At 37.2% G+C, this 26348-nt stretch overlaps 1 protein-coding gene across 22 annotated transcripts in view; it reads right to left on the bottom strand.

The window, feature by feature from the left end:
* Nucleotides 1–26348, bottom strand: part of PTPRD (protein tyrosine phosphatase receptor type D) — a 380568-nt gene that overhangs the window by 206872 nt on the left and 147348 nt on the right. For all 22 annotated transcript variants that reach the window (XM_040580319.1, XM_040580317.1, XM_040580325.1 and 19 more), the window contains exons 3-4: nt 20049–20194; nt 15761–15902 (exon numbers count right to left, since the gene is read on the bottom strand). In XM_040580319.1, the coding sequence (XP_040436253.1) occupies nt 15761–15902; nt 20049–20194 (288 nt within the window). The remainder of the gene's footprint in view (nt 1–15760; nt 15903–20048; nt 20195–26348) is intronic.

The following is a 26348-nucleotide window of genomic DNA, read 5'->3' as shown; positions in this document are numbered from 1 at the left end:
TAGCTTGCGTGCAGGATAAAAGCTAATCTGCAATCATTCCAACATTCACTTTTAAGAAAAAACACCAAATAGCTAGGCTACAGATGCCTTGTGAAATCTAGGGGACGTAACTGAAGAAATGCATTGCCAGTACAACTCCTCTAAGCAACTTCTTGCCTATTAAAAGGCATTCGAATTATCGTACTAGCAATACTGTCAATAGAAAAGATTCTTAGCCAGATGTTGAAGGAAAAATAAAGATTTTATCCCTTGTTTACAAGCGAGCAAGTGGACATGTTATCATCAATGGTCTTTGCAGGCATGATGAACTGAGAAGTCACAGCAACCTTCAGTAAAATTAATCTTTTTGTTTGTTTTGTTAGTCTATTAGAAATACAAACTTGAGCAGAAACCTGTGGTACTCACCCCTTGCTTTAAGAAACACTGGCTTTGGACAGGATGAAAAGAATTGGTGAACCTGATCTTCTATGACAAGATGACTGGCTGGGTGGATGAGGGAAAGGCTGTGGTTAATGTCCTCCTGGACCTTAGTAAAGCCTTTGACACTTTCTCCCACAGCATTCTCCTGGGGAAACAGGCTACTTGTGACTTGGACAGGTGTACTCTATGCTGAGTGAAGAGATGGCTGGAAGGCCAGGCCTGAAGAGGTGTGGTGAATGCAGTTAAATCCAGCTTGAGTCCAGTCTCAAGTGGTGTTCCCCAGGGCCCAGTACTGGGGCCATTTCTCTTTAATACCGTTATCAACAATCTGGACAAGAAGACTAAGTGCACCTTCAGTAAGTTTGCAGACAACAGCAAGTTGGGTGGGAGTGTTGATCTGCCTGAGAGTAATCAGACTGCTAAGAGGGATCCGGACAGGCTGGACCAATGGGATGAAGCCAGTTGTATGAAGTTCAACAACGAGAAGTTCCAGGTCCTGCACTTAGGTCACAACACCACCATGCAACGCTATTAGCCTGGGGTAAAATGGCTGGAAAGCTGCGTGGCAGAAAAGGACCTAGAAGTGATGGCTGACAGCTGGCTGAACATAAGCCAGCCATGTGCCCAGGTGGCCAAGAAGGCCAATAGCCTCCTGGCCTGTATCCGTAATAGTGTGGCCAGCAGGACAAGGGAAGTGGTTGTCCCCCTGCACTCAGCACTGGTGGGGCCACACCTTGAATACTGTGTTCAGTTTTGGGCCTCTCACTACAAGACAGACACTGAGGTGCTGGAGTGTTTCCAGAGAAGGGCAACGAAGCTGGTGAAGGTTCTAGAGCACAAGCCTTATGGGGAGCAACTGAGGGAATGGGGGTTGTTCAGTCTGGAGAAAAAAAGACTCAGGGGGGACCTTATGGGTCTGTACAACTACATGAAAGGAGGTTTCAGATAGGTGGGGTTAACACCCCACCTTCACCCAAGTAGCAAGTGATTGGACAAGAGGAAATGGCTTCAAGTTGCACTGGGAAGGTTTAGATTGGATATTAGGAAAAAAATTCTTCATTGAAAAGGTGGTCAAGCATTGGAACAGGTTGCCCAGGGAAGTGGTGGAATCATCAGCCCTGGAGGTGTTCAGAAATCATAGAGACATAGTGCTTAGGGACATGGTTTAGTGATGGATTTGGCAGTCCTGGGTTAATGGTTGGACTTGATCTTAAAGGTGTTTTCCAGCGTAAATGTTTCTATGATTCCAGGAAAGGAACTTCTCACTGCTGAACAGATGGATGAAGGAGTGGACAGAATAATTGGCACTCAGTTACTATCTCATGGGATGAAGATGGTGCTTGCTTAACAGGCTATCCACAAAGAGTGCTTACATGGTCTAAGACAAGTGTACTAGCCAATTCTATAAGGATAACTAAAGCATTGTCTAGGACAAAGAACACAAAGCATATAGAGGTAAGGACAGCTGGAAATGTGAAAAAATAATCATGTACCTTACATTTTTTAATAATATCATATTTTCCACTTTAGAAATGTTGAAGTTATACAAATTTTAACTTCATATTTGGTTTCACCTAACTAATATCCTCATGCTACAGAATTATCTCATGGTCAGGAGCCTTGAACTACAATTGCAAATGGCATAGAGTAATTGGCAGATCCATCTGAAAAACGTATCAAAAGCCGTCAAGCCAAAACTGAGACCAGCTATATTTCACCTATTTTTTGTAAGAACAAACAATGAAATGAACTGACCGTTTAGCAGAGGACCCTCAGTTCCTTGTTCCCTTTATCAGGTTTTTCCTAGCAATAACTTTGGTATAGACAGAAAAAAATGTAATCAATTATCAGCTTGCTTGAACACATAATTAAAAAGTGATTACTCAAAACAGTACCAAAAACTGCACCAGTTTAGTTGGCTCTGAATTTCAGCACTACTGCCATCTAATGCTCGAAAGCTATATTTAATGACTTTAACTAAAAGTTCAAGGTTTAACAGGATTCCTAATAGTTCAGTATTCCCCTTTCTTTAATGAAACATGATCATTTCACTGTTGATTTTAAGCAGATGGTAAGTCACAAGAGTAATCAACATGACTGAAATTTTTAAAAAAGGGGAAAAAATTCCTAATAACATTTACTGGAAAAGTAAATCTAATTGTACCACAACCCAAAAGACTAATCTGTAATTTTTAAATATGGTTCCAGGGGTATTTCAAAATACAAAAGCTTCTATTTGACTGTAAGAATGTTCTCAGTACTCAAGATTTGACTGTCATTCTTTCAAAACTTTCTAATTCTTGTTAATGAAGAGAAGAAAATAGAAAACTGGCGTCCTGTAAGATCAAAACCCATAAATCCCCAGTTTTACACATTAAATCAGTCCAATTATTTTTAAATTTAGATCATGATTTCAAAGATAAATATTTACATTTACAGCATCTGGAAAAGACTATGCTGCCGGGTGAGTGTTCCACCCCCCCCCACCTCCCTTATAAGCAGAAGTAACTGTTATAGATCCACTGAAAATAGAATTTATTTATGTCCTCATGTAAATTTTTCTCCCTGTCCCCATTGTACCCGAAAAAAAAAAATACAACAGTCATCATGACTTATCTGCTAAGCAAAATTAGACATGTTTCAAGCATCAGAACCTAAAATAACCTTTAATAATAGTTGAAGATGAACGCTAAACTGTCCTTAGTTATGTTCAGCCTCTACTTCTTCCCTCTGATGTGAAATCTGTAATCTGACCATGAGGTTGTCACCCCTATCTTCTTTGCATTTTTAATCCAAAAATCCAGTCTTAAAAATCCAGTCTTAAAACTTGTACCAACTGATGTCCTATCACACCTTTCTCCTTTTCTCATGCAATAAAATCAATTTCTGCAAATCAAGAAATGACACTAGCAATACATATCTGAAACATCACCTTGTTTACTTGCCTCACTCATTTGAAACTCTCTGTGATACACACCACATGCATAGCTTCCCATCTTCTAAGAATGGCAGAAGTTTACAGTGTACATAACATTTATTTTAAATACTAATAATTTTTGTAACATTCTCTCTCATGGATTATCAGCCAACATTAAGGCTAAAACCACAGAGATTCTTGAACTTCGAAGAGCTGGTTCTAGAGGATCTTGCTGCAACCGAAGACTACACTGAAAACACATGAAAATTAGGCCATTATTTAGGAACCTGCTTACACTGTCACTTGAGTTGAGGCAACTCATTAACCAATACCACAACCATCTCCTGCCACTCAAAGTATCTCAACATTAAGACCTATCCTCCTCTGTTTCAGGACTTAAACAAAAAACTCTCAGAATTTTGAAGTATCTAAGTAACTGCAGAAACACAAAGTGCTCAGTATATGTCAGAAGTACTACCAATAATGCTAAATTTAGGTTTCCAGGTTTGACAAATGTGAATGGTACAGTCTGAGCCTTTTTTCTGCTTGTTTTTCGTGGTTTTGACATTTTGCAACTAATGACCAAACTCACAATTTGACTGATCTGAAGTTCAGCTAAGAAGAGTGGTTTCTCACTGACTTCAACACTCTCAGTTCCATCCTCTGTTTGCTATATGAAACATGCCACAACAACAAATGATTGCTTTGGGGCTTACTAATGGCTTTTCTGCACTTGGCTTCATCTTCTTGCCATAAATCAAGTTCCAAGTGACAGTAGCTTTTTGCAAAACAAACCCCAAAAAACAAAACCCAAATGCTGGCAACTTTTCGGCCTCTCAATTCACTTTCCTTGAAAGTCATTTTGCTGAAGGTATGATGAAGAGGATTTCCAAAGTAGTCTTCTTCCTTATCTATATAGCCAAAACCCAAATAAATCTCTGTGTGAACATTAAGATAGAGGTTGTCTATACAGATTTGTTTAACTTAGGAGCTGCGCTGATAATGCCATTTAAGACAAGATGATATCTTTTATCAAAATAAATTGAAAGCCTAGTGAAAACATGGCAGTGCAACAGCTGAAACAACTGAATATGTGGGAGCTAAGATGAGCTTTTGAGTTTGGTACTAAGCTAGAAGCACTGAATTTCAAATTATTAGAAAATTTACTTTATAACTGCCATTCATAGAACTGATCATAAAAAATACATTTCCTTACAAGGATATTCACAGAAATGAAGAACAGCTCTTAGCCAAGTTAGATGGGGTACAAAAATACGGCTGTACTGTTCCAGAGCAAATTTATTTTTGAAAGGCAGGGAATATGAATGAGCACAGAAAGAACAAGACTATTTCATGTTCAGATAAAAAACTTACATTGATTGAAAATTAAGGGAATTGTGAAGCTAACACATTTGGCATTCTCCTGTAAGTGACCATTTTTAATTACTGTTAAATATAGAATTGAATAGAAAAGAATCAGAACAGAGCAGATTAGAGCAGAACAGAACAGAACAGAACGGAACAATATTTCATTTGGAAGGGACCTACAACATCCAACTGCCTGGCCATTTCAGAACGGATCTAAAGTTAAAGCATGTTACTAAGGGCATTGTCCAAATGCCTCTTAAACACTGACAGGCTTGGGACATCGACCACCTCTCTGGGAAGCCTGTTCCAGTGTCTGAACACCCTCTCGGTAAAGAAATGCTTCCTAATATCCAGTCTTAACTTCCCCTGGTGCTGCTTTGAACCACTGCCACAAGTCCTTTAATTAGATAACGAGGAAAAGAGATCAGCACCTCCCTCTCCATTTCCCCACGTCAGGAAGCTGCAGAGAGCCATGAGGTCACCCCTCAGCCTCCTTTTCTCCCAATTAGACAAGCCCAAAGTCCTTAGCTGTTCCACACAGGACATTCCTTCCAGCCCTTCTACCAGCTTTATTGCCCTCCTCTGGATGCATTTAAGGACCTTCACATCCTTCTCAAATTGCAGGCCCCAGAACTCCACATAGTACTCAAGGTCAGGCTTTACCAACACTTGACGCAGCCGGCTGGTCACCTCCTCCACTGCTGGTCACACTGTGTTTGGTGTCCCCCAGGTGCCATTTGCCCCTCGGCTGCCAGGGCATGTGGCCGACTCACGCTGAGCCTGCTGCCGGCCAGCACCCCCAGAGCCCTCTCCCCAGGGCTGCTCGCCAGCCACTCCTCTCCCAGTTTAAACCTGTGACTGGGGTTATTTCATCCCAGGTGCAGAATCTGGGCATCTGGACTTGTTAAATTTCATCCCATTAATCATTACCCAATGCTCCAATTTATCTAGACCCCTCTGCAAGGCCTCTTGTCCCTCAAAAGAGTCAACAGCATCTACCAGTTTGATATCACCAGAAAACTTGCCAATGGTGCATTCAACTCCTGCATCCAGATCATTGAAAAATATATTGAATGGACCTGGACTTAGAATTAAGTCCTGAGGAACATCACTGGTGACTGTTCACCAGGCATACACAGCTCCATTCACTACAAACCTTTGAACTCTGCCATTCATCCACTTCTTCACTTAGCACACCATGAACCTGCTCATCCCACAGGGACAACTTGCCCAGAATGATGCTGTGAGGAGCAGTATCAAAACCCTTATTAAAAACTAGAAAAACTACATCAACTACCTTTCCTCCATCCACTAGGTGGGTGACCTTATTGTAGAAGGATATGTAATTAAACAGGACTTCCCCTTTGTGAACCCATATTGACTGTGCCTGATGATTGCATTGTTCTTCAAATGCCTTTCAGCAGTACCCAGTATGATCTCCATAATTTTTCCAGGAATTGATGTTAGACTAACAGGTCTGTAGTTCCCTGGGTCTTCCCTCACACACTTCTTGTAAACTGGCATTATGTTGGCTAGCTTCCAGTCTTCAGGGACCTCCTCAGACTTCCAAGAGCTTTGAGAGGGGTCCTGCTGTAAAAATAATTCAAATACTAACAATGATTTAGCTATGCACTGTTAAGGCAACATCTGAAATATGTCAATGCTATGAAAGACCAGTGTCCTAAGCCAAGATTCAGGTGCATTGGTGGTGCTAATGAAACATCTGGCTCTAACCAGTGCTTTTTTACTGTAATTGACTGAAAAGCTTATTGAAATGCTTCCATTTGAGAAATTACCTCATTATGCTGTTTGTCCATTTCATATGAAGCATGCACTGACACTACAAGTCACAAGATGCATTCAATATAATCAGAAGTGCTAAGATGCTACTATTACTAACATTTTACTCCACAGTAGATTCTTTATAGTAGTTTTATAGTAAATCATTCTAATGGAGTAATTTAAATCAAAGTGGACTTAAGTCACAATTTTGCACATGATTTATTCATTTTGAAGTGAAGACAAAGAAATTCCATTTGCTAGTGAATTAGTGAATGCAAACTTTATTAACGCACCTTTGCTACAAAGATAAATGGAACATAAAAGTCAGCTGCAGAACTTCACATCAGTTTACAGCAAGCATTGAAAGACCTGAAGTGATATATATCATAAGAGGATTTTATATCCTGCCTAAGCTTTAGAGTATTCAGACGCTTCTCCCTTCCCTACACAGCCACTTAAATCAAAGTTCTTTCAACCTCCTACCACACTAGCGCAATAAAACCTCCTTTGCTTTGTTCTATCAGTTAAAAGATGTCAGTTCAGAACTGTTTCATTACTAGTCCTAATAATCAAAATATTTTTGCTTTGACAAGTTCCATTGAATTTCAGCTTCCTTTTAATGATTCACCAAAAATATTTCATATTTTTATACATATTCTTTTTAGCTTTTGCTTCCTATGTCAAATCTTTTAAATAAATAATAAGTACTATTTTATGACCTACTACCAGATTAAGCAAGCTGAAGTATTACATAAGATTTCTTTAATTTCTAAATTACTTTTTCATATATATGTGGAAAAGCATTCTTACTATGCTTTTCCTGTATTTGAAGATTAGCACTTACTACATTAAAATGGATTTAATTGTAGTGTCACTTCAGTATACTAGTGTTGAATGTCCTACATTTCAGCAAACATTTTTGTCATCCATTCTAATGGTGCACTTGATAAAAGCATTCACACAAACCACTAGCCTGGAAAGCTGAAGACAGACTTACTAAATGAATGTCTTTTTCTAGTAATTGCCTTGGTTTTATTATACTGTATTAGGCATCTAATATGAATATTTGCTGTGTTAACAATTCAACTGAAACTACCAAGCTGCTAGCACCACTGAGTTCCTTACAGATATGCTGACATTGTCAGGAGTTGAGCAACTAATTATTGTATCATCTCCTCAAACAGATAAACTCTAGAATTACATGACTCTTTTTTTTAAATCAATATGAAACATTTATATGAAAAAAATCCCTAGAATTCTGCTGTCCATTTAAATTTCACTTTGTGCAACAATAACAATTGCATTGCCTAATTAATATTGTAAGGATTTGGTAAGTGAATGGACATACAGATAGATAAATTGTATGCAGAATTGAGGCCACAGATTACCACAACAGAAATTGTAGCATTTGATTAATTGCATTGGCTTTAATTAAGGCAGTGGTTTCCAATGAGGCAGTGGTTTTATGTCATAGAACAATGAAAGCTTGCATAATCTTAAACTCCAATATGGAACCAATAGGACTCCATACAAGGCTAAGAGCCTTAAATGCATGCATAACAAGTAATCCCAGGAAAAGTGATTGCACTCTAAAAATTCTTGGTGTACGATAAACTGTTTTGTCCCTATTTTTTTTGTATCAATTAAAATAGATAAATGGCCCACTATTTTACCAATAGATAAAAAACAAACAAACAAACAATGCAAATTTGAATGACAGAATTATTTAAATTGCATTACCTTACATCCAGGCAGAAACTGGAAAAAGTTAAGATTTTTTATGTATGTACACAGTTACATAGTGTTGCAAAATATCAAAAGTACAACACAAATTTCTAAAAAAACCCTACCTTTATTCAGAACAGCTAGCAGTTGTACACATAGGTAATGTTCAGCCCTTTCTTGTAAAGATCTTTTGTATTATCATATCTGCATGCTGCTTAGATGTGGGTCAGTCTTTGAGGAACATCACAATGGCAACCTATTGTACATAGCAGGTTATGGCTCTTCAGTTACGAAATCTCATTTTAATTCTGTGCTTACATCACCTGACACTGGTTCTACAAGGACAGACTGGCAGAAGAAATATTCCCTCTCCCCCTCCTAAATATTCTTTCATTGTTCTTATTGTCACTTGTTTCTGACAGATCTCTGATTTGGGGATGATGGTCTGGGAAAAGGGACTGAACCATCATAGGTATCAATAAGTGGGAAAAATCAAAAAACAAACATGTCTTTTAAAATTTATCTGTTCAAGAAGGCTCAGTTTGTATTTTCTGAGTGGCCAGCACATACCCACTATTATCAAAAATGCCTATAACACTATATGCAGTGATTAGATACTAGAATGGCAATACCCAAATGTGGGCCAGGCTAAAATTAGTCATTGAGCTGTTGTCTGAAAGTATTTAACAGGTGTACATTCTCAGCCAAAACTGTCCAGTGAAGAATCCTTTCAAGTTAATGGAACTGCTCTTCTTTTGTCTGGTATTATTTCAATACCCCTTCTTAGATCACAACTGTCAAGACATCTATGAACTAGTCCCCATAAGTTTTCTTTTCAGAGATATATAATAAGAAAAAGTATGATATAGCCTAGCCAGCTTACTGATTTCAAGCCAGTGTTTATCTCTTAGGACCATTCATACTGCCTTATAGACATCAGATATAAATAATTTTCTACTACTGCTAATATTTCAAAAACTGAAACTGATCCTATGCACATGTACAAATATGTGAAACTGAACTGGATAATTTTATAGCATTGTAGGTGAAACAGAAGCTTGGCTGGACAAAATTCAGTGATATATGAAATTCAGTGAGGAGCAGAAGGAAATTAAAAAAAAAAAAATTAGAAGGAAATAATGATACCTGGTAGTACTAGTTGGCAGCTAGAAAACTTTCCTCATGTATACTTACTGAGCAAATATAATTGAACAATCAATCCTGTTAAAAGAATATGTATCGCAAGAAAGAGTTGACTGAAACTTCAGGAGTAAAAAAAAAAAAAATAAAATTGTTTTTAGGGAACAAAGTTAGGATGAGTTCCTCAAAAAAATCTGATGACTATGGATACCTTCTCAAGACATCTTAAAAGGTCTTATAAGTTGAGCAGCCTACTCTTGAGTTTCCAAAGTAACTAATTTCTGAAAGTCTTGACTACAGGAATTTACATTGACAACCAAAATATTTGGAATTGCTGTTTCATTTTTTTGAAGTGAGTGCTCTACTTTTTAGAAGTTTTCTAACTTATAGCTTTATGTTTGCAATGACTATAGCACATTCTGTACAGTAAAATGGTGTGCAAGAAAACAAAGAACTTGTATATTTAAAATTAAGAAAAAAAAGTGTGACCAAAATATTCATTAATTGAGGAGAAGAGCATATTTGACATTTTTTTCATCTAGGAACATGAATGGAAATACAAAATGTATTAACTATTAAAAAAAATGAGGTATGCCACTTGCCAGAAACTTTGTACAGTACTTACAGGAGTTATTTGATTATTTTCATATATTTTAAATTACTACAAACATAGCTTTTTAAAAAACAGAAAAGTCAACCAATGGGTAACTGTGAAATCTGTAAGATCAAGTGTAAATATCTCGGAGTTGAGCTCAATACCCCACATCATATATTTACAGTAATAGACAGTTATATGTTTACTGATTGTTACAGAATTTATTCTAAAACATTAACATTAGTTACCATGCATATGACTGCATTATAAAGAAACTTTAAAACACACGGTAACTTAGAAGTCAGCCATGGGAAATGGACCACGTATTTCACAAAATTACTCTTTTTGTATCCTGTTCTGGTTAGTGGTTAAATCCCACCACCTTGTCTTAATAATGATCCATAATTCATTAAGTATTTCTAATTATACTGCATGGAAAGAAAATGTGTTATTTATCCAACATACATTTGCATACCCAAAGAAAATATTTCAAAATAGTTACTAACATTACAAGTAAATATTTGTCACACTGTAGTACTTTGTAAGCCATTTCAAGAAATCCACATGCCATTCTACAACCGCCTGTAAGGGGTGGGTTTTTTTGAGCTTAAGTTTTATTGGCTACCTCTTCTTTTGTTTCACTACTTCACCAAATCCTTTTGTTTTGTTCCTTAATCTTCCTTGCACAGCTCCCCAGGAAAGACTTTACAACATAAACTCTGATGTACCATTTTCACAGCAGGAACAACAGTGTTCCTCTTCAAAAAGAGGCATAATAAAAAAGAAGACTGTAATGAACATGCTAATTCTGGTCACAAGGTGCTAGATACAGCATGATCACTGAAAGTTCAGGAAGTTTTGGGGAAAGATAATCCTTTGGCTCTTCAAAGGTCTTCTCATGCAATATACAAATGAGGTAAATGTCTTTCCAATGTATGAAGTTCTCGCACAAGTATTTTATTGCTTTCTTTGTTTCTATTCATTCCATTTTCAAAAGCCAGTCCTACTAGCAGCCCCCTGGCAATAATCATTGTGACTCTAAAGCAAACTGTTAAGTCAGATAAACACTGATATACATTGTTTATACAGCTCCAGCTGGAGCACAGCAAATTTCTCCTATCATGCAGCTAATACCCAGAATAAGTACAGTCCTTCCTCCCATTCATCTAGAAACAAGAAGACATCCCACAGCACATTTTCCAAAACTATAGTTGTGCCACTCCATTTGTGTAATTTCCATGCCCTCAAAGATAGCTGTCCCAGATGACAGATTGCATCAAAATAGTTCCTTTCTTCTCATTTCAGTATTACTGGGTACAGTCAAAATAGAGAAATGAGCTCCTATTATCACTGAATCTGTTGCTAGCAGCAGAAACCAAAAATGCAGCACCTTGGATCCATTACCTCTGTTTTTTTGTGGGGATTTTTTGAACAGTTTTCTTTGTTTAAGCAGTGTGGAAATGTTCTGCACTTCTGAGAGTGTAATAAAAATAATCTCTCTCAATTATCTCAATCTCAATCTCTGTGTGTATCAATGGACAGGAAAACACTGTCCAGTAAATATTTCACTTTTTATTTTATGCAGCAGTGGCTGCTTGACATTAAATCAATCAGTTTCTAAAAAGCATAAAAAGGACTAACTGCCTTAGGCACTTCCCATACAAATTCTACTTTAATTCTTCCATCCTTATACAGTGTCCATACTATAAAGATGCCATATGTCAGTATGTTTATAATGCAGTGTGATCAGCAACAATAGAGAGGATTGTGGGCTAAGAAAACAAACTGCTTTCTGCTTAAGTGTCCTGTGTTGTCTCTCTCATTACTTTCCAGACAGCAAAGAAAAGAAAGCAAACAGCAGTGACAGTAGAATGTACTTAGATATTCAGCTTTACTGGACCTTCCCCATCCTTGCTTAAAACCTGCACTCTTCTATGCTGCAATCATAGCCTGTCTGGGTAGGCAGTTGAAGCTAAGTTTCTTGAGGTTCTTATAGACTTGGCAGAACTTTAAGGAATAATAACAAAATAATAATTTACAAAATGAAAGGCAGGACTCCTTAAAATTAACAGTCACGGAATTGTTGCTGATTCCTCTGCTAGAGGGAGGCACCTAATTTCCTCCTTCCTGAACACTTTATATACTTACATATGATGCCAGAATCCTTGTTCTATAGCCATGAAAAATGTCAGTTATCCACCATTTGCAAGACCAAAAAACAATTAGGTGGCTTTAGCAATAAATGAATGGACAATAAATGAAAAGCTATTGCACATCCCATGTCCGCAGACTAGGTTAAGATTATACACTTTATTGTCTTTCATTGTCTATTGAACACTGGCAAATTGGAATTAAAGTACTGTTCCACTCATAAGGTGCTCAGCACAAATATTTAAAATAAAAAGGTCCAAAACAAATAGCATTGACTTCTCTTGCTTGGAAGAAGACTTCCAGACTTTTCCTTACAAGCCTTGTTTCCCTTCAAATCCAGCATTTTCATGTGGGTGAAATCTGTCTTGGAGAGTAGCTGCCTGCTTTATATACAGAAAATCAAAAGTAGTTTCCATGTATCTCATACGTTCACTCTTGGTCCAGACTGTCACAATATTCAGCCTAAAAGTTTAGCCTGTAATGTTTCCTGATTTACTTTGGTAAATACCTAATTTGTACTAAGGCCTTGAAACGTTATCATCTCTAGCTGCCTTTTCTGCCCTTTCTCCCTCTCACACTGCAAAGTTTCAGCACCCAGAATCTAAGGACTTTCTTGATATTCATAGTTATTAGAGACCCAAGTACTACTGACTGGTCACAGTGTAGGAACCAAATGAAATGGTAAAATGTGTAGTGCATAGAACTACTCTTACTCTATACTACCACAGACAGAAAAACTGGCAAGTTTGGCTCTAAAAATTTTGCATACATAGGCAAAAACGTTGCCTATTCTTTGTTGCACAAATGATTTGTAGCAGTTAAACTGGATGTAGTGAAACAAACAAAAATGAATATAGGTAGATAATTCAAGTCCTGGGAACATCCTGATTTCATCAGTGTCCCACATCAGGGTCACAATAATTGTGTGTTGAATTGTAGGTAAACTGACTTCCTCTCCAGGGTGCCCTCTTGCAAAAGGCACAAATGCCAAGCTGGGCCTGTGATAGCACCATTACGAAAATATTTGAAGAACATATGGAAGATATGTGTGTATCTTCTGCAATCCAGAGTCACACATGTGCCCCAAGGATAAGTAACGCCTAAGTGGACCACAGATCAAACTCAGTCCACCCTGTTTTGCATTTCATTATGTCTGTTAATTTCTGTTCACATCTATGATATATATTTATTCCTACAGTGGCTATGTGAGGCACAGAGGCACTCTTTCCCACAAAGACATAATCGATGGAGTGTTTTCTACAAGGCTATTGCAGAATGTACAAGATAAAGATTTGTATAAGATTGTAAAGCAGAAGCTTATAACAGAATTACTTCTCTTCCAGCTAATGCCCTTAGTACTGAACTATCTTGGAAAACTACAGCAAGTCATTGTACTTACAGCACATCAAAATTTTAATCCTGCCAAAATTTCCCTACAGTGCCCTGTTACTCTGCATGGCCCTTCCTGTCTTTGTTGTTACCACTTTATCTAAATCTACAGTCCCAGTATGTTCATGAGTTCTCATTTCTTCCCAGTTTCAGATTAAATCCGCGATGATGATGATGACGATGATAATAATAATAATAATAATAATAATAATAATAATAATAATAATAATAATAATAATAATAATAATAATAATAATAAATCTGCTCCTGGGGCCAAAGTATATTCCAGCAGTTGCAGAAGTCATCAGTATTATGGCTGGAAACAATACACAATCTTTCAAATTTCATGTTTTAATTAGACAATTACTTTTAATTAAATAAATTTATTTAAATTTTAGCTCCATAATTAACAAGGTGTGGGTTTTGTTCATCAGGCATTTGCATACGCATATCATTATCAATGGTTTTTAAAACAAGATCTGATGCTAGTATTGTCTGAAGTAGCATTGAAGTATTTGAGTAACACAGGCAGCAGAACCACATAAATCAAGAAATCAGTTAAAAAAAGCAATAGGACAAGCAAAGAAACATATTTTGCAAGTCGGTCAGTCTTGATGCTTAGACAACTCTTTTGCCTTTTTCAACCACTGTGGCCGTAAGTAGAGAGATGGGGGCTGTTGCCTCTTCACTACAAATTCAAAAATGAGAACTTTGCTTGGTTTAGAACGTATCTTTCAAATCACGTGCACGCACATTTCAAGTCCAGAGAGTCTTATAAATACATTTCAAGAAACCCTGAAGACAAAGGATACTACTTCTGAGTTTCCCCCTCCTTCCTCTTCCCATCTCCCTTTAATTTACAAAACTTTACATACAGTATGAAAATATCATTTTACATTCATTTTCAAAAACACGAAAGCTGTGCACGAAAAGTGCTTCTGCCAGTTAATAAAGGGAAAACCTTATCTTAGGGAGTTAAGAAGATGTCCATGGTGCTGTTAAAACATGAACCAATATTTCCATTTTCATTGGCTAGACCAGGAACAACTTTTAAAAGATTACAGAAGGAACAATCATGGCATTTTTTATTTTAAATATGATAAGGCTTTGCTTACACCAGACTAAGAAAAGACTATGTATGCGCTTAGCCTTACTATTTGTTGTATATATACATAGTGGTGTTAGTTGACTCCAGCAGTTAATAACAGGACTGTTCATACTCATTAAAATAGCTAATGACAGTATAGAAAAAAAATCTTTCAGCTTTCTTATTATAAATAAAAACCCAACTTCAGAGAAAAATAAGAGAAGACTTCTTGTCACCCTACATTTGTTGGGATAGAAGGATTAAAAAATATTATTTAAATCATAAATTTCAAAAATTATCTTCTAAATTCTACAAAGCTGATTAATCATCCTCAAGTCTTATAAACAGGCCCCTAGCAGTTAACTCTGTAAATCAAGTAATGCCATGTAGTATCACAATATAAGACAGTAATCTTTAGTCATAAAACCAACCCTGCAAATTAAAGAGTGTGATATTTCATGAAGTGTCTCCAAAACCAGTTTCCATACATCTTCAGGTGACAGAATGAAACATTCAGGTCATTTGACTACCAGTATTTACTCCTCTGAGTATTATCTAGACAGTAGACTTGGCAGTACATTCATATCCCACCCCCCCCAAAGGATAGCTGAAAGAATCGATTTTTTCCTTTACTGTCTTCAAAAAATTCTTGCCGAAGTGAGACTACAACTCAGGTGATGCATATTTGAAATGGAAGAAGTCCTCCTTTTTTATGTGTTATATCTTGGGGGGAAATCTTGTAGCAGTTTTATCCTCATCTAAAAATTATTTATGCAACTTTTCAAGGTCACTGTTAATTGGACAAATTTCTGTGTAAATGCTGATCACATAAAGCTAAGCCACCCAGGGCAGCACTAAAATGTAAATCAAATGTTTTCATAAAGCAGTGATTTTTAATTGATAATCAATATAATAATGTGTTGTACACAGAATCCCTGTTTCACTTACTTCTTACTTCTTTTCTCCACTGTAATCTCTCATACCCTGCATACTCACATTAATATTCTATGGTCCAAAATCAGAAACATGATACTCAAGTATGATGTTAAAAAGTTTGTATTTAACAGTATCAGGACTATAATTTGAAAATAACTGTACTTAACTTCCCTGGAGAGAAACTTCTACAGCAACACAGCAGTTTCAGCTCTATGAAGAAATAAATTAGTTATGTTTAGAAAGAACTTACCACGTAAAACAGTGAGTCTTGTGGACACACTTATTTCACCAACACTATTGGAAGCCACACATTCATAAATAGCTTCATCTCGTGGCGTGCGCAGTGGTTGTATTCTGAGAACTGACCCAGATCCATCATCAAACTCTATTACCTATAGAAGGAAACAAAAGCTGTCACAGATGTTGTTACAAATGCCTATCCCTCAGTTAATCTGTTCATGATTAATTAACCCGTTGGTATTTCTGTCATCAAAGCCAGGTTTGCTTTTGAAATATACATACCAGGACAAATACCAATCAAAAGGTTTTAAGTGGCAATACCTTGAAACATAGATTGCTGTTCAGTGACTGTTTGATGGCTGCTCTGAGATAGTTTCAAGAAAGGCAGAATGAAAAACAAACAACAAAAAAGCACTAGCTAACAATGGCTTAAGAAAGGATCCTGTTAACTTAATGCTCTTTTATCCTGAATTTCACCATCAGCCTCTCTCCATTCTCTTAGCTTAAGTAATCTACCTTCAAATGCCAGTTACATTAATTTTAATCACTGCAGGCTATGTTCCCACTCTACTAACGGAGTACAGTTCACTCATTCATTTAGCTCCAAAGTGAAAAAGGGTCAGCAATTTCTGAACAAGATGGGAGTACTCAGGTTAGCTATGCATATAACCCACAGAATCTAAGTAAATTTATCCAGCATTATATTAGAAAATATGTGACCAGTTGAGAGACTAAAGAATAAGGCTAAACTTTAAGATTTAGTTTAAAAATTGGAATATTTACACAATATTAACCCTCATATGAGAAAGAATTAATTGAATGTTTTTTATTTCCTTCTTGTTCTGCAGTCAGAATCATATTGGATTTGATGAGTGCTGCAAACTGCAGACATTGCAAAATCCTTCCTAATAATTAAGCAATAATATTAATCTATTTAATCTATGTTAAAAAAAATATATCAACAGATGTTAGTAATACCATCAGGCAAATGACACTTGTTAAGAAAGGACAGTAACAATTTTTTTTTTCAAAATAATTAATATTTGGCCTTAATCTCTATGTACATGCATAAAACTATTAGATTACATGCCTATCACATACATTGGTGTCTGTACGTCTAGTAATCTACTAGATCTCTACATTTGTTGAGAGTAAGAGAGAAATACAGTACACGGTTGGGAACTACAGTTATATGCCCATTCTCTTCCCATTTTCATTGTAGGATTTCCTCAGGGTTTTTTTAGCAGTGGGAGAGGTCTAAGTGGAAATAAATTAAAACCCCATTTTTTTTCTAAGAATAAACCAGTTTTATAGCCCACAGGCTGTATTACTTTTCCTTGTTCTTTAAGTAAAGCCATTGTCCCAAACATACCAAGACAACACAAAATCTCCATCTGACCTTAGCACAAACAAAAGAATAACCAGAATTTTTTACAAATTGACATTTATGAGGGAAAGGAAAATTTAACATCTTAAAACAGACAGACAAATAATTTGTAGATAAAAAATGAAAGCATGGGATCCAAATGATCACAACTGTTACACTTGAAGAGAATCATGGTTATGGTTTAAATCTGAATATTGACTAATTCTAGCTGGAGAGCCAATAGAAACTATTGCAGAAGATTGGTTGGGTAAATATTCCAGAGATTAAGTTTCAAGTCTGGTGGCTCCAAAATACATACCATAAAATGGATTTACTTTTCCTGTGATAAGTTCTCCCGTTTTCTGCATATCACAGATAACTGAATCCTCCCCCTTCCCCATCAATTGAATTAGATATTTTTATTTTTTAAAGGCATGGAACGATGAACACAGGCAGCCTCATGCCAGAGGGTAAGAATGGTGCAATTTCTTAAACTTGTTTTTTCCACTTCTCTGTTTCTTTTTAAGTTCCTCTGAGAAAGACTTCTTAGTAACCTAAAGTGGATCTATCTAATTCATATTATTTGAATTGATTTGAAGCAAGAGGAGAAAAAAGAATACCCCTGTATCATATTCATTCATAGTACATACTTCCATTATAAATAAAAGGTGAAAGATTAACAGTGAAGTCCCACAAGATCTTATTGGAGCCTTCAATTTCAGAAAAAAATGTACAGCTCTCACCACTAATCTCACTCAGTTGTGAGAATGAGCCTGTGAGCAAGAACATTCCACATTTTACGATAATAATCTTCAAACATCTAACAGGCTATTGTCAGGAGAGAGGGAATAGACTGTTAGTTCCCCCGTTGCTAGATAAGACAATTGCTATGTACAAGTTCCAGAAAAAAAAGTTCAGAGTCCACGAGGGGAAAAAAAAATATAGTAAGGTTTATGAAAAACTGTAGGAGGGTGTCAGTGTTTATTTGAGGGGTAAAAAACCACCAAAGTAGCCCCCAGCATTCCTGAGAAAGAATGTGGATTCGATGGCCTGCTGAAGTCCCTTCCAGCTGTATTTAGTAGGCTTCTATGAAGACAGGTGTCCCGCTAAAAAAATTTCATGCCTTGTAATGCCTAAGTAATCAAACTCAGACAAACACATAAAATATCAATGTAAAACAAGAGGAAAAGAAGCCCAACTAACTATTTTCTTACTGGTACAGTTTACATTCTCAGGAATTTCTTGTTTCCCAAATCTTGCATGTATCCTTTTGAATCTCATTTCTACTGCTCTGTTCTTATCTAGGGTCTCTACAACAGGAATTATTGGCCTTTGGACATAAGGAAAGCTTCTTAAAACTTCGATTTTCTCTGCCCATTATATAACTACTCTGCCCAGGCGTTATAACAAAAATTATAAAAACCTTGGTGTTTTCTATTTCTGTGAATTATGTTCCATCTCACTTGGCTATACAGCTTGTTCAACAGTCCATTAAAGGCTTTTTTAAAACATTTTAAATTATTTCTAACAGTTCCATTTAAATATTTTTAATGGAAAGAAAATTACTTTATTTTTGCTTATCCTCCTAGAAACAGGTACATAGGTACATAGAAAACAATATATGAAGCAAATATAGCAAGACATACTGCAAAATAAAACTGAATCAACACAGTAAACATGTACATGCCCAGAATTTCACTGTTTAGAACTGACCTTGAGTGAAAATTTTGTGACCAGAAGAGGATAAACCATGTAGAATTTATGATAAAATTTCTATGCTAGTCACTCTAGCCAATTAAAGTTCTGCATACACCCTACAAACTGCAACCAGTTCTTGGCACTAGCAGGTCACACTGAAATCCATGCTTTTATTTCTCACATTGTAGTAAATACACAAGCAAAGAATTATACTGGTTAATGAACAAATTCTAATCCCTTTAAACATTTATTGAATAAAAAAGGAATAAAAGAAATTTAGTTTATACAAGAAATGCAATTCTTTTCTGCTGATGTAAATCTAACTTGAAGGACAGGGCAAGCAATCTCCCCAACTACTACTAAAACAACCCAGAAGATTTCAGTATTTAGTCAACTTTTAATAGGTATGTCTTAGATCATTCACTCGTTCTATATACAAACCAGTAATCTTCCAAACAGTAGTTTCCCTAATGCAGAAATCTTTTACCTAGCATTGAAAATAGTGAAGAAACACAGTGAAAATTAAACATTCTTAGTGCCACTTTTGGTATCCTTTTCACAAGCCTTATCCCATTTTCTCATTTTTTAGTTCATGTTAAAGGTCAATCTGTATTTTATATTAATTCTTCCTGACACTAAGAAAGGGAATAATATTTGTTGTCTTATTTCTCCCAAATAGCCAGTACCCTTTGAACAGATTATCTCCACTTTTTCCTTTAATTGAAGGTTGTGGAGAGAAACAGCTTTCTCTAAAGCCTTTTCCTAGGTTCTTGTTCGAAAAGAATCAAAGGAAAGGAATTTTACATTTCCTCTTTAGCAGCAGGAACTACAATGTCCCTTTCAACTCTCTCTGCAACAGTGACAGCAGAAGAGTAGTAGCTCCGGTCTGTTTAATGCATACTATCACAATAGGAGATGGCTCTCTCTGGAGATAGCAATAATCACTCAAGTAACTTCCCCCCATCTCCTTCATGGAAAAGATGGCAGGCTAAACAGAAGCGTGTCAAGGCTTCCCAGTTAGATCATGCTAATGATCATACTAAACGTAGTGATCTTTAACAGTGCTATGTATAACCACTCTGCAACATAAAAACTTCCTGAGACTGCTCCCTCCAAGTTATCCCTGATAGTCATACCTATATGCTTAATCACTGAAAATAAAGCACACTTATTGGGATTTGAAGCGAGGTTGGAATTAATGTTTTTCAGAGGAACAGAACAATGGACCTAATACCTCAAATCTCTGATTGCTGACTTTCTTTCCCTTTTTGTTCCAGACGATTTTAGGTCTTGGATCTCCTGTGGCTTGACAGATGAATGAGGCAACTCCTCCAGAAACTCCTGTCTGGTCAACGGGAGTTCTTGTAAACTTTGGTGGTGCTGGAAAAAAACAAAAAATAACAAAATTAATCTAAGTAGCAACCATAAAAAATAAGCCATGCCAAGACTTCAAAATGAAAAAGGAGGAAATATTTTGTTTTTCCAGTGACAATATTCTCCTGCAAGAGAAAGTATTAAGAAAAAAATAACTAAGGGAAAGTACTTACAGATTTTACTAGTGAAATGTATATTAAAAAGGAAATCTGATAGCATCAGAATAGAAAGATCACACATTATATTTTATCACCATTATAAATAAAAAATCAGATTTGTCTTCTGTTGCAAAATGAGCTTATCAGCTGGAATAAGATCATGATTCATGACTTAATGTTATGATCACAAGATGTCATGAAAACAGAATTCCCACCTTTGAGCGATTAAAATCAGTGACACTTAGGAGAAAGTATTTTTAAGTTTGCAGTGGTGGAGGTAAATGACTATGTATTAGGAGACCATGCAGGAAGGACTATAACAGATTTATGCCTGGGCAGTTTCACACATAGCTCCTGTTTGGTCCCAAATTATTCTACTCTGTCAAAAAGAAGTGAGAAAAGATCCAATTATTGTAACAACAGGAGAGGAGAGAAAAATAGACAAATCATTTTAGAAGCAGGAAAAGGCATTTTAATTATTGTCTTTCCTTTCATTTCTGTTAAAACTTATTTAAAATTCATTTATCAGCCTTGTGGTGAAACAAAGCTTTTGAACTTACACCAACACAAGACATGACTTCTAAAGACTTAATATAAAAATCTATGAATGATGTCTAACCACAGTACAGATATGTTGAAGAGTTACTGTAAATATTTACATAATTCTCTTTCTTAGCTGTGATTCTTTTAGTAATCTGATACACTTCATGCTGATTTGAATTATACAAATACTTAGGGGCAATAAGTTATGAAAAATCCAGACCTTGCTGTATGTAGTTGCTCTAAAGCAGCTGTTGCAATTGATTTTTGCTCTCAATTTCAACTTTCAGCAGTCAGATCCTTCCTGTTCTCAACCTCTTCACTCTTCTTCACTTTCCTCTCTTAGTTCTGACAGGTATGTACCTGTCTCACACTAGCCTTCATTTCTAAGTTGCTTCTCCTCTCTTCTCTTCTATGTCTAACAGCTTATTCTGCTGAACTGGTCTTTCCACAGCTAATACCTTCTTGTCAGCTTGTTTATTTAAATGTTAGAAACCCAGCAGACTGCAAGTATGCACATATGTAACACTGGAAGAAATCCTGAAATAACTTAAAATGCCAAGGAAATACGATGTAGCCATTATTACTAAACAAACTGAACATATTGTTCTTATGTTGCTACATTAAGTATGAAAGCATACAGATTGTCCTAAGTTTATGAAATGAAATGAGTTTTTATACTCTACCCCTAATGTATAACATACCAAAATCAAAAATATTTTTGGAAAAATGCAGTAAAAATCTAATGTTCCTGAAAATCTGCATGCTTTTTTCTTTAACAGAAATGTCAGGCAGAATTTTTATTGCTCAACTTTTCAAAACTTCTCTTGATGTCAAAAAATGCCCAAACTGTGGCAAATAAAACACACTTCAAGCAAAGAAACTAAAAATCTTTTCCCAATGCACAGCTTTATGCCTGGACCACAGAAAAGAGGGAAAAGTATTCTGATGAAGAGTATCTGGGTTTCACCAAAACTGCTAGCTTTCAGTCCTCTTCTATACATGTATTAATTCAGCACTCTGATATGTCAAGAGACATGACTGAATCTGATATGCCGATATTCTGTGGCACAAGTTGCAATTGTGTGCCGTCAAGTGAAAAATGATGCATCGCCATTCTCCTTTTATTCTCTGACATTGTGTGAATTCAGTGTTTAACCTCAAACCAACGAAAGATAGTCAGTGCATGGGCAAGTCCATCAGCACAGAGTAACTGCATAGTAGCTCATAAGCAGCTTTTAATTCTAAATTCATGCCTCACTCATATATTCAGTGACTGCTGAACTGATAAATTCAGCATCAATAAAGTACCTTACTTCATTAGAGACAAGGCCTATTTTGGAATATTTGCCAACCTTGCCATGCATTACAAGGGTCAAGGAGGGAAATCAACTCAATTTAAGAACCGTGCTGTGCATACATTCCTGCAACACTTTACTTAATTATATTGGGACCAGGAGAACTGCAAGATTTTTAAACAACAAAAAAGATTATAAACACAACCAAACCAAACCAAGGAAAGACCATGCTGAGCTATGCTAAATTAGCTCTAAAAGTGTGTGTGTGTGTGTGTGTGTGGGGGGGGGGGGGGGGGGGGGGGAGAATAAAACAAACAAACGAAAACAACAAGACTCCAACAACTAACCAACCAACCAAAAAAAACCCACCATATACTACCATTTGGTTTTATGTCACTGCCAACCACCATGATATCTATCGCCATGCTTTTACTAATATGCAATACATAGTATTATGGAATCACAAAATCAGAGAATGGCTAGGGTTGGAAAAGACCACTGGAGATCATCTAGCCCAACACCCTGCTACAGCAAGTTCTCCTAGAGCAGGCTGCACAGCCACATCCAGGTGGGTTTTGAATGTCTCCACAGGAGAAGAATCCACAGCCTCTCTGGGCAGCCTGTTCCAGTGCTCTGTCAGCCTCAAAGTAAACAAGTTCTTCCTCATGTTCAAATGGAACTTCTTGCGTTGCAGTTTGTGGCTGTTACTTTCTGTGCTGTTGCTTGGTGTTACTGAAAAGAATCTGGCCCCATCCTCTTGACACTCCCCTTAAGACATCTGTAGATGTTGATAAGATCCTCTCTCAGTCTTCCCTTCTCCAGGCAAAAAAGGCCCAGCTCTCTCAGCCTTTCCTCGTAAGAGATATGCTCCAGTCCCCACATCGTCTTTGTAGCCTCCGCTGGACTCTCCCCAGTAGTTCCCTGTCTCCTTTGAACTGGGGAGCCCAGAACTGGACACAGCACCCTATGTGCAGCCTCACCAGGGCAGAGCAGAGGGACAGAATTACCTCCCTCAACCTGCTGGCCACGCTCCTCCTCATGCACCCCAGGATGCCACCAGCCTTCTTGGCCACCAGGGCACACTGCTGGCTCATGGGCAACTGGCTGCTCACCAGCACTCCCAGGCCCTTCTCTACAGAGCTGCCCTCTGGCAGGTCAGCCCCAGCCTGTGCTGGTGCGTGGGGTTGTTCCGCCCCAGATGCAGGACCCTACACTTGCCCTTGTTGAACTTCATGAGGTTCCTCTCCACCCAGCTCTCCAGCCTGTCCCGGTCCTGCTGAATGGCAGCGCAGCCTGCTGGGGTATCAGCCACTGCTCCCAGTTTAGTGTCACCAGCAAACTGGCTGAGGGTGCACTCTGTGCCTGCGTCCAGGTCCCTGATGAGCGAGTTGAACAGGACTGGAGCAGCACTGACCCCGGGCACAGCGCTGGCCTCAGCCTCCAGCCAGGCTCTGCGCCGCTGATCACAGCCCCCCGGGCTCTGCCGTCCAGCCAGTTCTCAGCCCACCTCTCTGTCCGCTCACCTGACCCGCACTCCTGAGCTAATAACGATTAATGATAACAATAATTTCAAAAAGATAAGTAAAGGAGAGTCCCTTCACTCCTGATCATATGCTCAGAGACAAATTCTCCATTACTGCAGTGCAGGTAGACACAAGAGCCTGCACTAATTTACACCATGTGACAACTTACCTTTCTCATTACTGCTGAATACAAATAAACAAACTCCCCTTCAACTCCAACACTCTGCAAACTGTATGGCTTTGTAACAAATAATGCATAGGGGAATATATATATTTTCCACCAAACTTGACAGCTGTTAGAGGTACAAAACTTTTCTGACAATTTCTTCATCTAGGACTGAGCCAAACCTGGTAAAGGACTACCACTGCTTTAACCCTTTATAAACCGCTTACTGGCTTCTGCAGAGCTGTATCTATGCAGTAGAGTTACAGAAATAGGGCTGAATACCTCATGTGGCTTTGGTAGTGACCTGAAGAACAGTGTTTTGCAGTCCTACTGGCCAACAATTAGTAAAGTTTGTTAATTAACACCACTTGCAACGAAGTGTTAGAGGCAAAAGACAAGCACGTCTGTTACGTAATGACACAATTCCGTATTTGTAACCATTTTTTCAAGAAAAGCAAACTTTTAGGGTTGTATGTAAAGGCCACATTATTTTATATGAAGATTGATATTATCTATCTACATCAACATAAAAGCTTCACATTCCAAACAGAAACAAACAATGGTAATGTTTCTGTTTTACTTAGACCATGGTCTAGCTGGAAAAATAATGTATGTGGCTAGTCAAAGTTTCATTTTGTATAAATAAGTAATTCCTGCAAAACAACACTGGCACAACTCTTCCTCCAGTGCCTAATTTTGAAAGTAAGACAGTTACCTTTGAGGTATCATATGATATCAGAGAAGGCCAAATTATCATTAGAACATAGATAATTTTATCTGAAACAGGAAAATTAAGTAGTCCTGCACAATTCAGACATTTTAATGCATACAAAGGTGGTTTTCAAAAGTTCATCTTTAAATTCATGAAATTAAAATTTAATTTGGCAAACAGGTTATACTCTCTGCTTCACACTTAGCAGCTGCACCAGAACAATAATAACATCTGCATGTTTAATTGGTCTTGTGAGGACAAACTCATTTATGGTCAAGAGATGCTCAGACTATGGTGACAGACGCCAGCCATAGAGAAAGACAGGTATTATGTAATCCATCTTCTTTTCATTATTCAGTTAACATGTTCTTCTCCTTACATATAAAGTGACCATCACCAACATAAGGGTATGTGAAATCATAACCCAGCAGAACCAAAAATGAAAAGTAGTATTAGTTGCCCTTATCTTTATAAAGGTTGTTAATGAAGGTTTGACACAAATTATCTCCACAATTAATGTTGTCAGTTTCTTGACATTGATTCTGACCTAAGCTGCTAGACACTCTGACAGCAAACACAATTACACTGCACACACAGTTGTACTTATTAACGAGGGCACTCTTGATTGAGAACTGACAACTACTTTCAATGTCCCTTAACAACAGCAGTGCAGAACCCAACAAAAACTCTCTGCAGCACACTTCATTAAGCACAGTAACAATCTATATGGGAAACTTCCACTGCAATTAAATCTGCCAAAAAAATTCAGATGTAATAGGTTGCTAACTACGATATCACAGCCTTTCAACACTTCTCAAATTCTGCTTGCTCACATTTCAATAAAGCTGCAACTAAAATAACAGAACTGTAATTAAAATATCAGAAGTAAAATCCAGTTAAAATCAACACCTCATATTTCTGGACTTGAACTCTCTTGTGGGCACCATCAAAACTGCAGTAACACACAAACAGCACAAGTTTTGTTTATTTCAGCTTTTTTATCTACCAGTGCATACTCAGATATTTGTGCTGATACAACATTGATACCTTGTCAAGGAAAAAAATAACAACATAACAGGAGACTTTCATCACTTGGACTTATGGAGAGTACCACAAGATTTGTCATCTAAGGCCTGAGGGCTCCCACTCTCTGCTGCTTGTTGTGCACTTCTTGTTGGGACTTCTGAGAAGCTCCGGTGACAGCTATGAAACTACTCCAAATGACACTCTAATAGATGAAGGAAAATTAAATTTTACTGTTAGTTCACCTTAACTATATTAAGCTTCAATGTTTGTTTTAATTAGTTTAAAGCCATAGATGTTAGACAGCTGACAAGCAGTCAAGCTGTCCCCCCATGGGGCACAGGAACTTCTTTACCATTCTCCAGAAAGAAGCAGTCCTTCTTCACATACTGAGGCTCCATGAAGTATATTTATAACATGACACTAAAATAACTCACTTGGATTGGAATATTTTCATAGTTCTGCATGAACATAATGCATCTCTTTCTTCTCTTTTTGCATTTCCACAATGCCTTTTGTAAGTTTAAGTACAATTCTGAAGTTTGCTTACAAGCCTATCTTTACATTTTCCAATTTTCTGCAATGCACAGTGTCAGTTTCCTAGGCTGACCATTGGGTTTATTCTTCCCTGAAATACGAAATCAAATTACATACTTACAAGCAGGGCCTTACAGGCAGAACAGGTAGGTTACATTTTCTAAAAGGTCTAACGGTAAAATAGCACATTCCTAATTTGTACC

The sequence above is a fragment of the Falco naumanni genome, chromosome Z (genome assembly GCF_017639655.2).
Source record: "Falco naumanni isolate bFalNau1 chromosome Z, bFalNau1.pat, whole genome shotgun sequence".
NCBI lineage: Eukaryota > Metazoa > Chordata > Aves > Falconiformes > Falconidae > Falco > Falco naumanni.
The sequence above is the reverse complement of the archived record's forward strand: the minus strand, read 5'-3'. Positions and strand labels throughout refer to the sequence as shown.